Source organism: Pseudorca crassidens, chromosome 16, assembly GCF_039906515.1.
Source record: "Pseudorca crassidens isolate mPseCra1 chromosome 16, mPseCra1.hap1, whole genome shotgun sequence".
Taxonomy (NCBI): Eukaryota; Metazoa; Chordata; class Mammalia; order Artiodactyla; family Delphinidae; genus Pseudorca; species Pseudorca crassidens.
This window is the reverse complement of record NC_090311.1, coordinates 74526580-74544176: the sequence shown is the minus strand read 5'-3', so window position 1 is coordinate 74544176 and position 17597 is coordinate 74526580. Positions and strand designations below refer to the sequence as shown.

The following is a 17597-nucleotide window of genomic DNA, read 5'->3' as shown; positions in this document are numbered from 1 at the left end:
AGAGGAGCTCTATGGTGACTTTGAAGACCTGGAAACAGGGGACGTGCACAAGGGAAAATCAGGCCCGGATACTCAGGTATGACCTGGCCATGGCCAGCCATCAGCCACTGGTCCTTGATCTGTGGTCAGTATGTTCTGCAAGAGGCCCCATATGAGATGGATGGATTCCTTCCTAAAAGTGAAGAGGGTGGGAACGGACCAAAAGTTGTTGGTTTATTTGTTATTGTTAATTTTCTTGAGTGATACCTATTACCTCTTCTTCTTATTATGATTCTTCAGTCATTGAAAGTTTTAGCTCCTGGGTCACTGTCTTGCCATCATTCTCCTCCACTTAATTTTAAGTGCCGCTTTAAAAAAATAATAATTCCCTGTTCTCCCTAAAATTTCTTTAGAACAGTATCTGGGAGCATCTGGGTTGGGAACAGTTGCTATTATTTTTATTCATGTTTGGCATTCCCAGCCATATTAAGGAATGGTGGCTAATTGTAATGCAGATGTCTAAATGTCTCTTGTTGCAGTACATGTTATTTAGAGACAAAGACTGTTTTATTTTGTTTTCATGATGATCATAACTAAGATTTTCGCAGCTCAAATAGAACTTTTAAAATCTGCCTTAATGTTTAAAGAAGAAGTTCTCTACAAATTTTTACAAAATTTTCTCTTCTGGAAATTTAAGGTTGAAGATGTGGAGGAAGAAGTTAAAGAAGAAATTGACCCCAATGCAGAGGAAAGTGCCAAGAAAAAGCATTTGGATAAAAAGAGAAAATTGAAAGAGATGTTTGATGCAGAATATGATGAAGGAGAAAACACATACTTTGATGATCTTAAAGGAGAAATGCAGAAACAAGCACAGGTGAGAAAACTCAGTTCCTATCAGCCTCATTTCAGGGCTGTAATAGTGCTGTGAATACGTAACTTTGTTTAGGTCTTTGCTCCCTGCCTACTTCTGGGCCTCCTGTTTGGGCTCCTAGGTCAAGATGCAAATAGGTGTGTTTATTCATGCAGTTATCTAATGGTTTCTTCAGTCAGACATTCACCAGAAAAATATCAGTGTCTGTTTTGTACCAAGCATTAAATGTTGTGGAAGCAGAAATGGCTGAGACACGGCCACCATTTTTGAGGATCTTACAGAGTAGTGATTTGAGACAGTGTGTTTATTTACATGCAAGCATTGCCTTAGTATTCTGATTGCCACTCCCTGGAACCATAACTGAATAATTTGAATGTGTACGTGATTCTTGGCCTGTGTGGCTTATGCATATACCAGTGCTCTCTGGGGATGGTTTTCTGAAAACCCACCTTGGTCAGAGTTCAGAGGATACTTCGAATGTAAGGTCAGATGCAAAGATAAAGGGAGCCTGTGGAATGCTGAAAGGGAGATAGTGTGGCCCTGCTGTCGGGGGATGCTGAGCAGGCTGTTTGAGTTGATGAACTGACTCTGAAGGAGGCAAAGATGTGTACAGTTGATGGCAAGTGTTTGAGATGCGCTTTGACAAGTGGGGCCACCAAGAATCCCTGTAAACGGGAGCATACCCTAATATGTCTTCTGCAGATTAAGTATATGATTTGTGAAAATGCAGCTGACAGGGTTTGCTCAACCTAGGTCTTCATCTAGTTAAAGAAGTATCTCCTGGTTAGTCATTAACATAGTGATTCAAAGTGTCTTCTGACCTTTGATAGAAGTGACTAGGAAATGTAAGGCTGGTTCTGAAGTCTTTGCTTTAGGCCATTTATAATTTAAAATCACCTAGAGGCTTCCCTGGTGGCGCAGTGGTTAAGAATCCACCTGCCAGTGCAGGGGACACGGGTTTGATCCCTGATCCGGGAAGATCCCACATGCTGCAGAGCAACTAAGCCCGTGTGCCACAACTACTGAGCCTGTGCTCTATAGCCCACGAGCCACAACTACTAATGCCTGCACGCCTAGAGCCCGTGCTCTGCAACAAGAGAAGCCACTGCAATGAGAAGCCCGCGCACCGTAATGAAGAGTAGCCCCCGCTCGCCCCAACTAGAGAAAGCCCGTGTGTGCACAGCAATGAAAACCCAATGCAACCAAACAATAATAATAATAAAATAAAATCACCTAAAACCTTGTGGGTCATTGTAAAGAACTTCGAATTTTTTTACTGTGAATGAAATGGGGGTCCATCGGGTTTTTTGTTTGTTTGTTTGTTTGTTTGCGGTATGCGGGCCTCTCACTGTTGTGGCCTCTCCCGTTGCGGAGCACAGGCTCCAGACGCGCAGGCTCAGCGGCCATGGCTCACGGGCCCAGCCGCTCTGCGGCATGTGGGATCTTCCCGGACCGGGGCACGAACCGTTGTCCCCTGCATCGGCAGGTGGACTCTCAACAACTGCGCCACCAGGGAAGCCCGCATCGGGGGTTTTGAGTAGAGGAGAGACGTGCATGATCTGCTTACCCCTTGAAAGGATTACCCTGGCACAAGTTCAGTAAGATTAACATGACTTACACTGGGGAGGGGGTGGGGGGTTGCAGTGATGAGAGGAAAGAAAGAGTCAAATTCTGGCTATACTTTTTTTGAAAGGTAGATCAGTAGGATTTCCTGGTGGATTGAATGTGAGATGTGTGAGAGGGAAGATAAGGATGACTTACTGGAGGCATTGGGTTGTCATCAGTAAGAGGAAAGCCTTTCATTGATGTCAGTCTACCTGGGAAGATGAAGTTTGGATCTGTTAGGTTTGAGATACCTTTCAGATAAGAGGAGTGTCAGGTGGTCAGTTCTGGAGAGCTGTTGAGGCCAGGGACTTAAATGTGATGTACTCAGGAGCTGGGTGCTTTTTAAAACTATGAGATAGGTGGAATGACCTGGGGAGTAAGCATGGAGTCAGGAGAGGAGAGGACCAGGACTGGGTACTTCAGGAGACTGGGCAGAGACAAGGAAGCAGCAGTAGAGGCTGCGCGGCTCCCAGGAGATAGAAGAAACGTAAGAGGACGTGCAGTATGCTGGAAACCACTGTAGAAGGAAGTGATAAATTGTTTCAAATCCTGCTGTTGTGTTAACTACAGTGAAGACAGAATTGACCACTGGATTAAGAATATGGAGACCTTTAGTGACTTTTGCAAGCATTTCAATGGAATATTGGTTCAAGTACAATTTTAGGGGATTTATGAGAATATGTGCAGCGTAACTGGAACCAGACTTTAGAAAACTTCTGTGGCATTTTGCTTCAAAGATAAGCGGAGAAACGGGGCAATAGTGAGAGGAAGTACAGTCAAAAGGTTTTAAGATGAGAGAAATAACAGGAAAGATTTGTTGGAATAAAGTCCAACAGGAGTGGATGATCTAGGGTGCAAGTAAAGGTTGGCATTAAATAGAGGCATGGATAATCTCTAACAGTGCCTAGTAGAGCTTGCTGTGATTAAGGAAATGTATATCTTACTGTCTTATATTGTAGCCACATATTGATACTGACCACTTGAAATACAGTTAAAGTGATTAAATGACTGAATTTTAAAATTTTATTTAATTTCAACTTAAATAGCCATGTGTGGCTACTATATTGAACAGTGCAGAGCTGTAATAAAAAGCTGAATATGGGTGTAAACCCTGGTAGAGGGGCTAACTGTGGAAGTTCTTTTAGGTTGCTTAAATTTTGGGTGAATTAGGAAACAGTCAACAGCTGAGAGTGAGGATGAGGGAGGAGATAACTGGGTGTTTGATGAAAAGAGAAAAAGTGTGAAATAATTGGGAGAGTAAGAAAAGTGTGGATGGGGAAGTTCAGAGTGTCGACCAACATTAAGGTCTGCTTTCAGAGTTGTTTGTATTTACTATAGTATAGCTTGGAGCAACAGAGAAGTAAACAGTTGGGGCATATCCTGAACAAACTGTATAGATAAAACATTATTTTTAATTAGGATAAAGCCTAAATAATTCTGTACATGGTTCCTTTCTTTAGAAATTGCTCTTTTTTTAAATGTTAATCTTACATTTATTAAAAGTAACAGAATTATGGGTTTTTAATTGTTTTTGTTTTATTTTCCCCCTCTCATGTATAGCTTAACCGGGCAGAATTCGAAGATCAAGATGATGAAGCCAGAGTTCAGTATGAGGGTTTTCGACCTGGGATGTATGTCCGAATTGAGATAGAAAACGTCCCCTGTGAATTCGTGCTTAACTTTGACCCACATTACCCAATTATTTTGGGTGGTTTGGGCAATAGTGAGGGCAATGTTGGATATGTACAGGTAGGTACCCTTCACTGTATGCTTAACGATTGAGGTTCTTTGGTCATACTTGTACCAGTAATCTTACTGAAATCTCTTCTCCTTTCAGATGCGTCTGAAGAAACATCGTTGGTATAAGAAAATCCTCAAGTCCCGAGATCCAGTCATTTTTTCTGTAGGGTGGAGGAGGTTTCAGACCATCCCACTTTATTATATTGAAGACCACAATGGAAGACAGAGGCTTCTGAAATACACCCCACAGCACATGCATTGTGGAGCAACCTTTTGGGGTAAAAAGGGATTAGAATAAACTTGCTTGTAGGCTAATTTAAATCTTTTAAGCTTTATCATTGTAGTTTTGCTTTTTTCCTTTCATGAAATCCCAATTAAGATTTTTCTCTTTTTTTTTTGGATTGGAGTATATATGTAAAGCAGGATCTAGAATGTGTGGTTCACTGTATTTTTTTTTTTTTTTCCTGTTTCCTTTAAGGTCCTATCACTCCGCAGGGTACTGGGTTCTTGGCAATACAGTCTGTCAGTGGCATAATGGTAACTATCTTTGATCGTTTATTTTATAGATTGTGTTTGAGAAATAATGTCTGGATTATGGAATATGTACCTGAAACTTTAAGTTGAAAATTATTCATTTTAAGTATTTATAGTAAACTTCTCTTTGCTTTTAAATTTCCTGCATCTTTTTTTTTTTTTTTTTTTTTTTTTGCGGTACGCGGGCCTCCCACCACCGCAGCCTCTACCACCTCGGAGCACAGGCTCCGGACGTGCAGGCCCAGCGGCCATGGCCCACGGGCCCAGCCGCTCTGCGGTACGTGGGATCCTCCCGGACCGGGGCACGAACCCCTGCCCCCTGCACCGGCAGGCAGACTCCCAACCACTGTGCCACCAGGGAAGCCCTTTCCTGCATCCTTTTAAGTAAGGTGTGAGAGTAGAGAAAAGGGAAATAGAAGAATTGTAATGATACTGATGACATTTTATGCTTTTATATTTTATGCTTTTTAATATTATTCTAAAAATATTTATGCAGTGCTCACCATGAGCTAACCACTCGACTAGGTTCTGGCATACATTGGATACCAGCTAGACATAAGACTACCCCCTAGTAATCTGGTTTAGCAAGGTATGTTCACACAGTCTTCATTTGACCAATCAGAGCAGGTTTTATTGGCCTCATTTAACAGAAAAGAAAACAGAAAAATGGGCAAATGGAATCCATCCTTAATGTCCAAAATTTAATTTCTCAAACATTGTAGCCAAATCTTCATATTCCCTTTCATTCGTCTTTGTGAAACTGTGTTACTGTAAAATCACCCTCAGGAAAATGCTCAAGATATCATCATTAATTTTGGCGTACGTGTATTATAGTTTCAGATAGCTTTTGTTAAAATACTGTTTTGCATGTTCATGTATTCTTTCTTACTTTTTCTTAGGTGATTGTAAGTGAATTGCACTTTGGTAATTTGTTGCATTACAGAGAAATGTAGTTCTTCTCTTGCTGACATTATTCCTGTATTCACATTTTGGGGGTTCCTTTTTAGGCTGATTTCCGGATAGCTGCCACAGGAGTTGTCCTTGATCTGGATAAATCTATAAAAATTGTGAAGAAATTAAAGCTAACTGGCTTTCCATATAAAATTTTCAAGAACACTTCATTCATTAAGGTATATATATATATACATATATATATCTGTATATTCATATGCTTATAAATGTGTAATTTTTAAAGGAGGAATGAAATATTCTAATGTAGGTCTAAGATATAGTTCTAATGTTTTCAGAGAAGTATTTGAAATCTTTTATAAACTTGGTCTTTGATATTTTTAGTTTACTTCTTTATATTTTATATTCTTTATATTTAGTTTACTTCTTTAGATTTCTGAGCATATTTAAGTAACACAGAGCAATATAACATGGGAGGGTAGTTTGAGCAACATTTATTGAAAATTTCATCAGTAGAGGGTGTTTCCATTAAAAACACAGAGTTAAGATGATCATAAAATGTTCTTATAACGTAATACTACCATCAGCATTTATCTTGCTGTCTCTTTATTTTCTGAGTGTGTGCACCTAAGTAATAGGATATGAACTGTAATCAAGCCCTGTGAGATGACAGCAAAGGCCATCTAGGCCAGTTCAGACCAATAAATATCTTTTTGATCTTCTCTTCTACAAAGATAGCAGTGATGAACATGTTAATGAGCCCACAATAGAGTCTTAATTAGTGTTATTTCAGTGAAGATAGAGTTGTATTCCTTTTGACCTAGTAATTCCACCTTTGGGGGAAAAATAGAGTTGATTTTTTTATCACCTTTCAATGAATTATTTTTTGTTTTTTAACCAAGGATATATTTATGAACTAAGAAGTAAAATATCTGACTTTGTGTGTATGTATTTTTTAATATATATATGTATATATATACCTGTAGGGAATGTTTAATTCTGCTTTGGAAGTGGCCAAATTTGAAGGTGCTGTGATTCGAACTGTCAGTGGAATAAGGGGACAGATCAAGAAGGCGCTCCGGGCTCCAGAAGGAGCTTTCCGGGCCACCTTTGAGGATAAACTGCTGATGAGTGGTAAATATCCTTTGTGGTGTGTTCTTAACAGCATGTTACCTACCATTCACTATTGATTTCTAGCCAGTGTGAACTATAGCTGGTAGTTTAGGTCTTTAGAAACAGGCGTCAGCTGTAGCTCTCCCCAGTTGGAGCATCTCGTGTAGCACGCCCAGCCACACCCAGTAAAAGCTATGTGTTATTCAAAAGTAGTTCACTTGGTGAAGTCTCTCTTCAAATACTGTGCAACCAGCTAGAGAAGTTTGGAGTGAATATTTTGTTCTTTTGTTTACCGAGATGGATATGAATCTTCTTTTGAAAATGTTAATGTAAATTTCCTCTCTTTCCAGACATTGTCTTCATGAGAACTTGGTATCCTGTCTCTGTTCCAGCCTTCTATAACCCAGTAACATCTTTGTTGAAACCAGCTGGTGAGAAAGACACCTGGTCAGGAATGCGGACAACTGGTCAACTCCGGCTCTCCCATGGCATCAAACTAAAGGCTAGCAAGGATTCTCTGTATAAGGTACAGTCAATCACCCATGTGCTCTGTAGATGGGTGTCACCCAGAAGCTTCATATGTAATGTTTTTTGTGGTTTGAATTTTCAAGTAGAAAGTCTAACATTAAATTTGAATGAACATGTTGTATATTCATAGACTGTTTTGGAAGGAACACAGGACAAGTGGTAATAGTGGTTTTCTGTGGATTGGAAAGGAGACTTAAACTTTTCACCGCTTTTGAACTATATACCTCTTTTGAACTTTTTTTTGTACTATATACATGTATTAATTTGAAAAACATTAATGTACTGATTCTTATTGAAGCAAGGGGGAGGGTTTTTTTTGAGTTTTAATAAACTTTTTGTTGAAGTGTTAACATACACACAGAAAAGTACACAAATAATAAGTGTATACAGCTCATCGAATTTTAGCATACCTAAGTTTGCCATCGCCTGGATCAAGCAATAGAATTACCAGCACAGTAGAAGTCCCCCTTGTGACCTCTCCCAGTCACTACCCCACCTCCACCTCAGAGGTAGCCGCTATCCCAACCCCTGACATTTTTTTGAGTTCTGCCTTTTTTTGAGTTTTATAAAATATACCATGTATATTTTTTGAGTTTTATAAAATATACCATGTACTGTTTTGCCTGGTTTCTTTCCTTCAGTATTATGAGATTCATCCATGTTCTTGTATATAGCAGACATTTATTTGTTTTTATTGTTGAGTAGAATTTCATTGTATGAGAATGTCGGTTTTATCCATTGATGGACAGTGTTTCCAATTTTTGGCTATTATAAATGCTGCCCTGAACACTTATATGCAACTTGTTTGGTGTGCATGTGCACACAGTTCCATTCCATAGATCCCCATGGGTGGGATTGCCAGGTTCCAGGGTACATGTGTTCAACATCAGTGTGTGATCCCTGTAGTATACTGAAATACCAGGTTAGACTTGAACAGCTTATCAGAGTTCTAGTTATTCCACATCCTTTCCAGTAGTTGGCCTCATCAGTATTTTAAAATGTTAAGTTCTCAGTGCCTGTCTGGATTCCCATTTTCATTCAAGTTCTGGTCTCTGAGAAAGTCCATTATTTTGTTCACAGGTTAACAATGCATTTGAAAAGATTTGTTTGTGATAATGCAGGATATTTAATTGTTTTGTAATAAGAGGGTAATTCAGGGTATCGGTCTGCCATTCTGCTAGAAACAGAAGTTTTCCAGACATTAGTTTTTCTGTAAAATAGTTAATAAAATTTGAATCACATTGCCATGAATTTCTCTTAAAATATACTTCAGAACATAGTACCTATTGTCCAGTCTGTGGTGCTTACTTGTTTTTGAGAAGGAGATTTCTCTGATTTCTTTCATTCTAAAATATTTTGGTGTCTTAAACAGAGAATATTGAATATTATTGTGGGTGATGTCTTTAACAGTAAATTTATAAAGATACAGCAGACATATTCTCTATATAATTGTCGACCTTGGTAAAGGTCTAGGGCAAAACTTTCAACTTATTAACTACTTCTGAGACAGTTAAGAATTTTGGTCATCTCAATTTAAGCATAGAATTTGGTTAGCTTGAAAACTGAATGTAGAAGGAGTTTTGCCTTCATTGGTCATTTAAATGTCACTTTTCTCAACCAGCCTTCTATTAGAAACAGAATAAAGTTAAACTTCTTAATGAGAATCAGGGATGGGGGCATTTCAGCTGCTCATTGGAGAAATAACTATGTCCTTAAATCCAGAGAGGTTTATAGTCAAGATGAAAAGCTAGTTATTCTTGTTAGGCTAGAAAAAGCCGTCTCAGTGCCCCAAAGATAAGGCCAGAGTTTTTCATTAACAGAAACTTTGGATCTTTTCATCTGCTCTGTTGAGATCCTATCGTCCATACTGTAGATATGGGCACAGTTGATTTCTTGGAAGAATTGTAAATATGTATATTCTATATATTCCTTTGTTTTGTTTGCAGCTGTGCATGGCCATTGAGGCAATATATATTTGATGGATAATTGAGTCCTCATTTCTGATGGTCAGCAAACTGTGGTGTTACTGATCTTGTGGAAAAATCAACCCATTGAGAAGATTTTATGCAAGTTTTAAATGTACATAGATCATAATATATGTCACAGTCTTTGTTTTATTTTTCTTTTTCAGCCAATTGTGAGGCAAAAGAAACATTTTAATTCACTGCACATTCCAAAAGCCTTGCAGAAGGCCCTGCCATTTAAGAGCAAGCCCAAGACCCAAGCAAAGGCAGGCAAGATTCCGAAGGACAGACTGAGACCAGCTGTTGTACGGGAGCCTCATGAAAGGAAGGTACTGTTGATGGACGGCTTCCAGCATGTTGCATTTAGATGTGAAAATAATGCTTTCAGTAACACACGTGGCATTTTTACTGCATTCTCACTTTTCATTAGGAAAGGATAAGGGCCAGACTTATTCAAGGCACTTGATCTGGAAGTTAGAAGAAAGGCCGGAGTCCATTTCGCTTCTTTTGTTTAGTCATGCTCTGCCTTATGCATTTTAATGGGGAATAATAGGCACACAGCTGGCAAGTCGCTCTTAGTTGTACAGAGTATCCACAGAGTGATTTAACAAAGGTGGTTTTGTGGTCAAGGCCATTATTTAAGTATTTTACTAAGTAAATATGCTCCTACTTATATTTCCATGCAAATTATAATTTCCTAGTTCAGGGTAAATTTTCACTAGGTTAATATTCATTTGGATCATGAATTGATTGTAACTTTGATGCCATCAGCTGTGGTGTTTAGGCCTCCTGAAACTTAGAAGGAAAGCATGCTGTAGCTGTAAGAATATTCTGATGCTCACTGGGTTTTGCCATTGTCAGATCCTTGCGCTGCTGGATGCTCTGAGTACAGTGCACAGTGAGAAGATGAAGAAAGCCAAGGAGCAACGGCATCTGCACAACAAAGAACACTTCAAAGTGAAGCAGAAGGAGGAAGAAGAGAAACTGAAGCGACAGAAGGACCTCAGGAAGAAGCTCTACCGAATTCAGGGTCAGAAAGAAAGAAGAAATCAGAAGTCCAGCCTGAAGGGGCCTGAGGAGCAATTGAAGTGATCTCCAGACAGACAGACAGACAGACAGTCATTTGAATCTGCAGTGATAAATGGTTTCATATATTGTAGTACTTTTAAATAACAAGTCAGGGGACTGGAGCCTAAGCACAACCTCTTTGTTGGATATATTGCCTAGACTGTGCCTTTGAGAGGAGAAATGGAGACTGCTGATAGGACACCTGTTCATTCTCAACATCTGGTTTATGTCACAATAAAGCCATATAATTGATGGTTTTCTAGATTCCCTCACATTCCTCTTACCTGTCTCAGTTTAATTTTGTGCTACAAAAGTATCATTAAAATATTTTCTTGTTAATTTTGGCTTAGTAGTTTTCATTAGGGAATGAATGCTTGATAATTGCTTACTGTACCACCTTCATGATGAGTCTTCCAGAAGGGAAAAAATATTAACTTGAATCCTCAGCATTAAGGTAAAATTTTAGAGAAGGATATATAGTTCTTTTTATTTTTTTGTCTGTCATATGTTATATTCTTTGACTATTGACCCTAATGGACATTTTACATCTTATTTCACATGTTTTTCAAGTTAGTATAATAGCTAGTTAACACTAAATACTGTTTTAATGCTTTTAGACTAGGGATGACATCTGTGGAGGTAGTTAGCATTCTCTCTGAAGTTCATGTTGATATACCCTCTGGGTCTAAAATGCATGCCTGAGAGCCATCAACACCTTGCTGGGAGTGGGTAGAATCTTCTAGGAATAGGAAGGGATCAAGATGAAACAGTCAGGTCTTAGTCCAGCATTCTTTCCTCAGTATCTTCACTACCTCAAAGAACATCACCAAGTCCAATCCGCATATGCAGGCCAGCGCCCAAGAAGCCCAGATGATCCTGCCAAGATGTCCATTTGACTAAAAGCTGAGCAGGTCCAGCTTAGCAAGGCTGTGCACAGAAGCCAGACACGTAACTGACATGAACAAAGAGGGCAGCCTGTCTTTCCCAGTGTCTTAAACTACTTCCTGCAGACTTGACCATCCCAGTGCTAGGTGCAAGGAGGGTCTGGGTAGGGCTCCAGGCTCTGCCACTCTTCATGGTGTGACTGGGTAAGTTCCTGAGTATCTTGGAGTTTCAAGCTTCTTATGGGGATTAGTTTATCATCCCCAAGTAATATGGGGATGATAAACTAATCTGGCAGTCTGTGAGGATTTAATGAGACAAAATGCAAAGTGACTGGTACAGAACAGATTTTTAAATTTTTTGTTTCTCCTTCTGGTCCCATTTTAAAGAGTTGTATAGGTCTGTGAATTTGAACACTTATATAGGTTTTAAAACATACCTATATATTCATGTAATCAACACCACTATGAAGATACCAAACAGTCCCATCTTTCCAAAGCACTTCCTCATGCTGTGCAACCCAAGCCTTCCCCACTTCCCCACTCCCCACTACCAAAAAAACTGATGTGTTTTTCATCACTACAACTTTGTCATTTCAAGAATATCATGTAAGTGGAACAATACGGTATGTAATCTTTTGAAATTGGGATCATATCTTTGAGATTCGTCCCAATTGTCCTGTGTATCAATGGTGCGTTCCTTTTGATTACTAAATGGTTACCAGCTGTACAGACAGGCCACAGTTGGTTATCCATTCTCCAGTGGAAGAGCATTGTGGTTGTTTCTAGCTTTGGGCAGTTATGAATGTGGCTGCTGTAAATATCTGTGTAGAGGTTTTCGTGTGAACATAAGTTTTCATTACTCCAGGGTAAAAATACCCAGGAGTAGCACTTCTGGGTCATATGGTTTAAAAGAACTGTCAGACTGTCTTCTGGAGGGGCTGTACCATTTTGCATTCCATCTCACTGGTTTTAATTTGCATTTCCCTAATGACCAATAATATTGAGCATCTTTGCATATGCTTACTTGCCTTTCATATACTATGTCCTCTTTGGTGAAGTTTATGTCCAAGTCTTTTGCTACTTTTTATTTGGATCTTTTTTTTTTTTTTTTTTTTTGCGGTACATGGGCCTCTCACCGTTGTGGCCTCTCCTGTTGTGGAGCACAGGCCCCGGATGCGCAGGCTCAGCGGCCATGGCTCACGGGCCCAGCTGCTCTGCGGCATGCGGGATCTTCCCAGACCGGGGCACGAACCCGTGTCCCCTGCATCGGCAGGCGGACTCTCAACCACTGTGCCACCAGGGAAGCCCTGGATCGTTTTCTTATTGTTGATTTTGAGAGTTTTTAATATATTTTGGAAGCAGTCCTTTGTCACATATGCGATTTACAAATACTTTCTCCTAGTCTATTGCTGTCTTTTCGTTCTCTTAACGGTGTCTTTTGCAAAATTTAAAATATTTGTCAAGACTAATTTATTACTTTTTTTCTTTTATGAATCGTGCATTTGGTGTCATGGCTCAGAACTCTTTTCCTAACCACAGATCATGAAGATTTTCTATGTTTTCTTCTAAAAGCTTTGTAGCTTTACGATTTTCATTTTGAGTTAACTTTTGTATAAGGTGTGAGATTTAGATTGGGGTATTTTTTTTAAACTTACAGACAACAAATTGTTCTAATACCATTTGTTGAAAGGCTATCCTTTCTCCATTGAGATACATTTGCATCCTTGTCAAAAATAATTTGGGCACATTTGTGAGGGTATATCCTGGGCTCTCTGTCTGTTCCATTCGTTGATTGATGCGTCTATACCGTTGCTGCAAGATCTTGATTATTGTAGCTTTACAGTAAGTCTTAAAATTGGGAAGTGTGATTCCTCTAAATAAATTTATTTCTCTTATTCAAAATTGTTTCAGCTGTTCTAGGGCCTTTCCCTTTTGGTATAAATTTTAATAAGCTTGCCTACATTTACCAAAAAATCCTGCTGTGATTTTGATTGCATTAAGTCTGTAGATCAACTTGGAGAGCATTGACATTTTCACTCTTGGGTCCTCCAGTCCATGGCATATCTCCCCATTTATTTAGGACTGTTTTTGGCTTCAAACTGTTTACTGCTAGTTTTTAGAAAAACGATTAATTTTTGTACGTTGAGCTTACATTCTGTGATGTTACTAGGCCCATTTATTAGTTCTAGATCTTTCTTGTGGGGGAGGGGAACACATTCCTTGGGATTTTATACTTAGACTATCATGTTGTCTGCAAGCAGAGACAGTTTTTATTCCTTCCTTTCCAACTGTATGCCTTTTTTTCTTATGTGTTACACTGGATAGGACTTCCAGTATAATGGGAAGTTGGACTGTTCAATGTGGGCATCCTTGCTTTGGTCCCAATTTTTTTGTAGATGCTCCTTCTCAGTTTGAGGAAATTCCTTTCTGTGCCTGGTTAGCTGGGAATCTTTATCATGAATGAATGTTGAATTTTGCCAAATGCTTTTTCTTCATCAATTTATATAATCATGTAGTTTTTTCACCTTTCGACTGTTAATATGATGATTACATTGATTTATTTTTCAAACCATATTTGAACCTACATGGATGAACCTACATAGATATTGCATCAAGTGTAGCAAACAAAATATTAAAAAATAATATTTACAATTGAGTGACGTTTATCCCAATATTGTATCCCTGGATGGTGTATTATTATTTTAATATTTTGCTAGATTTCATGCACTAATGTTTTGTTGAGGAGTTTTGCATCTATATTTATAAGGGATATGGTTCTGTAGAGTTCTTTTGTCTTTTATCTGATGATGGTATCAGGGTAATGCTGGCCTTATAAGATGATTTGGGAAATGTTCCCTCCTCTTTTATATTCTGGAATTGATTGGGTAGAATTGTTGTTATTTCTTCATTAAATGTTTGATAGAATTTGTCAATGAGGGAATTCCCTGGCGGTCCAGTGGTTAGGACTCTGTGCTTCCACTGCAGGGGGCATGGGTTTGATCCCTAGTCAGGGAAATAAGATCCCGCAAGCTGTGTGGTACAGCCAAAAAAAACAAAACAAAACAGAATTTGTCAATGAAACCGTCTAGGCTTGGACATTTAAAAAAATTTTTTTAACAATGAATTTAATATCTTTAATAGTTACAGGGCTATTCAGATTATCTTGAGTGAATTATGGTAGGTTATGAAATGGAATTGATTTATTTCACCTAAGTTGTCAAATTTATAAGTATAAAGTTATTTGTAGGAAGGATTCCCTTACTACCCTTTTACTATCTTTTGGGTCTGTAGTGATATCACCTCTTTCGTTCCTGATATCGGTAATTTGCGTCTTCTCTACTTTTGTTCTTTTGTTTAGTCTTCCTAGAAGTTTATTAATTTTATTGATTTATTTTCAAAGAATGAGCTTTGGGTTTCATTGATTTTCTCTGTTCTTTTGCTGTTTTCAATTTCATTGGTGTCTGCTCTTTATTTCTTTTCTTGCACTTGCCTTGATTTTTTTCTGTTCTTTTTTCCTAATGTCTTAAGGTTGAAGCTTAGATTAATGATTTGAGACCTTTCTTCTTTTTTAATATAAGCATTCAATGCCATACATGTCCCTGTAAGCACTGTGTGGCTGCACGTCCCAACCAGACTTCTGTGGGCTGTGGTCACAGTGTCAGTTCCATTTACAAAGTCCTTGCAGTGTTATTTGGGTCAGTCCCACGTGTGGATTACCCGTAGCCTGGGTAGGACCGGGACATTGATCTATCTCTTAGGCCCATTCTCAGAGTCAATGATACGCTCTTTAGAGTCAGATCTATGCATGCACAGCTCAGGAGGGAGCCCAGGAGATCATTAACAAATTTGGGGGGTCACTGTCCTGAACTCCTCCCGTTCCATGATTTCCTGGTACTTTACAGTCACCTGGGCTCTCCTTTTTAGCCCTCCATCCAAGACACTGCAGCTTCCTTACCATGACTGTGCCCACATCCAGGGTCAAGCAGTCAAAGGACAGAGAGTAAGAAAACAATGGTTAAAAGAAAAAAACAAGCCCACCCTACTTGGATCAAAAAAGAAGGGTGTGCCTGTGGGCTGCAGGGGGCTGGGGCAGGAGAAAATGGAGTAGAGAAGAGAGGGTATTTCTTGCACTCTCTCTGGGTGTTAGGAGACACTTTTCTGCTCCTCAGCCAGAACCAGAGGGCTTTCCTGAGCGCTCTGTTTGCACCTATGTCCACCTCCGAGTTCAGGCTGCCTAGAGTGAGGATAACTGTGAGATACTAGGGAAGGGAAAATGATACAACTCACCACCAGCTCAGTGTTACTTTGAATTATGGTCTCGTGTCCCAATTCTCCTGCTGTTATTTGATTTTAAAAGTCCTCAAATAGCTTCTCCGTGCATTCTATTCAGCTTTTACACTTGCGTTTCAGTGGGAAACAGAGCAAAACGTACTTACTTACTTACTCTGTTTTTCCCTGATCTGAAATCCTCTTTGTTTTTCTCCTTAAATTCCTACAAGTAAGATTCTGAGGCCATTTTTTAAAAAAATGCTTTTTATTTTGAAATAATTAAAGATTCACAGGAAGTTGCCAAAAAATTACAGGGAGGTTCCTTGTGCCATTCCTCCAATGCTATCATCTAGCATAACTGTAATACAATATCAAAATCAGGAAATTGACCTTGGTACAATCCACAGAGCTTATTCAGATCTCATGAGTTGTTCATGTACTAATTTGTGTGTGTGTGTTACTCTGTGGTATTATCATGTGTGTAGCTTTGTATGTGTGTAGCTTTGATGATCACAATCATGATACAATCATGATACAAAACTGTGCCATCACTACAAGGCTTCCTCAGGCTACCACTTTAGAGCCACACACCCTCACCGCATCCCTAACCTCTAACAACTATTAGTCTGTATTGTATCTCTATATTTATGTTACTTCACAACTTTATGGAATCATATAGTTTGTGTCCTTTTAAAACTGGCTTATTTCACTAAGCATAATTTCCTTGAGTTCATCCAAGTTGTTGCTAGTATTAATAGTCTCTTCCTGTTTAATGCTGGATAGTATTCCATAATGTCTATTATGTTCTGCAGTTCAGCATTCACCATTGAAGGACATTTGAGTAGTTTCCAGTTTTTGGCTATTACAAACAAAGCTGCTATGAATGAATATACACGTATAAGATTCTGTGTAAAAGTAAGTTTCCATTTCTCCTGTAAAAACGCCCAAGATTGTATTTTCTGGGTCAACTGGAAAGTCCATTTTTAATTTTAAAAGGTACTTCCAGGGACTTCCCTGGCGGTCCAGTGGTTAAGACTCTGTGCCTCCATTGCCAGGGCCACAGGTTTGATCCCTGGTCGGGGAACTAAGATCCCTCATGTGGCGCAGTGTGGCCAAAAATTAAAAAGAAAATAGTGGAGGGCTTCCCAGGTGGCGCAGTGGTTGAGAGTCCGCCTGCCGATGCAGGGGATGCAGGTTCGTGCCCCGGTCCGGGAAGATCCCACATGCCACGGAGCGGCTGGGCCCGTGAGCCGTGGCTGCTGGGCCTGCGCGTCCAGAGCCTGTGCTCTGCAGCGGGAGAGGCCACAACAGTGAGAGGCCCGCGTACCGCAAAAAAAATAAAAAAGAAAAAGAAAGGAACTTCCAAACAGTTTTCCAGAGTGGCTGTACCATTTTACATTCTCACCAGCAACGTATGAATGCTCCAGCTCTCTGCATCCTTGCAAACATTTAGTGTTATTGCTTTTTAAAAGCCATTCTAATAGGTGTGTAGTCATAATTCATTGTGGTTCTAGTTTGAACTTTCTTAATGACTAATTATGTTGGCCATCCTTTCATGTGCTTATTTGCCATCTATATAGCCTCTTTGGTCAAATATCTGTTCAAATCTTTTGTACATTTTCAATTTTGTTTATTTAATGTTGACTCCTGAGAGTTCTTTATAAATTCTAGACATAAGTTCTTCGTTAGGTATGTGATTTGCAAGTATTTTATCCCATCTGTAATTTCTCTTTTCATCATCTTAGGATCTTTTGCAGAGCAAAAACAATTTATTTTTGATGGAGTGTGGTCCAGATTTATCAACTTTTTCTTTTATGGATTATACTTTTGGTGTCAAGTCTAAGAACTCTTTGCCTAGTCTCTCCTTTCCCCTCCCCTTCTGCCAGTGCCTTGATCCTGGACTTCTCAGCCTCCAGAACTGTAAGAGAGAAACTTTGGTTGTTTGAGCCACCCAGCTGAATGGTGTTTTTGGTCTAGGAGCCCAAATGGACTAAGACAATGGGAGATAAAAAGAAAACCCAGGAGTTCAGTGCAGTGTCATCCCTCAAGTCCTCTGCTTCCCAGCCAGTCTGTTTTCCTCTTTCCACCTTATATTTTATTTATTTATTTATTATCTATTAATTTTTATTGGGG

At 39.2% G+C, this 17597-nt stretch overlaps 1 protein-coding gene across 3 annotated transcripts in view; it reads left to right on the top strand.

Annotated features, from left to right (window-relative positions):
* Window positions 1–10650, top strand: part of BMS1 (BMS1 ribosome biogenesis factor) — a 46389-nt gene extending 35739 nt beyond the window's left edge. For all 3 annotated transcript variants that reach the window (XM_067710968.1, XM_067710971.1, XM_067710969.1), the window contains exons 14-23: window positions 3–76; window positions 677–853; window positions 4016–4204; window positions 4293–4473; window positions 4674–4732; window positions 5737–5859; window positions 6625–6772; window positions 7102–7277; window positions 9411–9572; window positions 10105–10650. In XM_067710968.1, the coding sequence (XP_067567069.1) occupies window positions 3–76; window positions 677–853; window positions 4016–4204; window positions 4293–4473; window positions 4674–4732; window positions 5737–5859; window positions 6625–6772; window positions 7102–7277; window positions 9411–9572; window positions 10105–10335 (1520 nt within the window). In that variant the 3' untranslated portion in view covers window positions 10336–10650. The remainder of the gene's footprint in view (window positions 1–2; window positions 77–676; window positions 854–4015; window positions 4205–4292; window positions 4474–4673; window positions 4733–5736; window positions 5860–6624; window positions 6773–7101; window positions 7278–9410; window positions 9573–10104) is intronic.
* Window positions 10651–17597: the final 6947 nt, after the last annotated feature.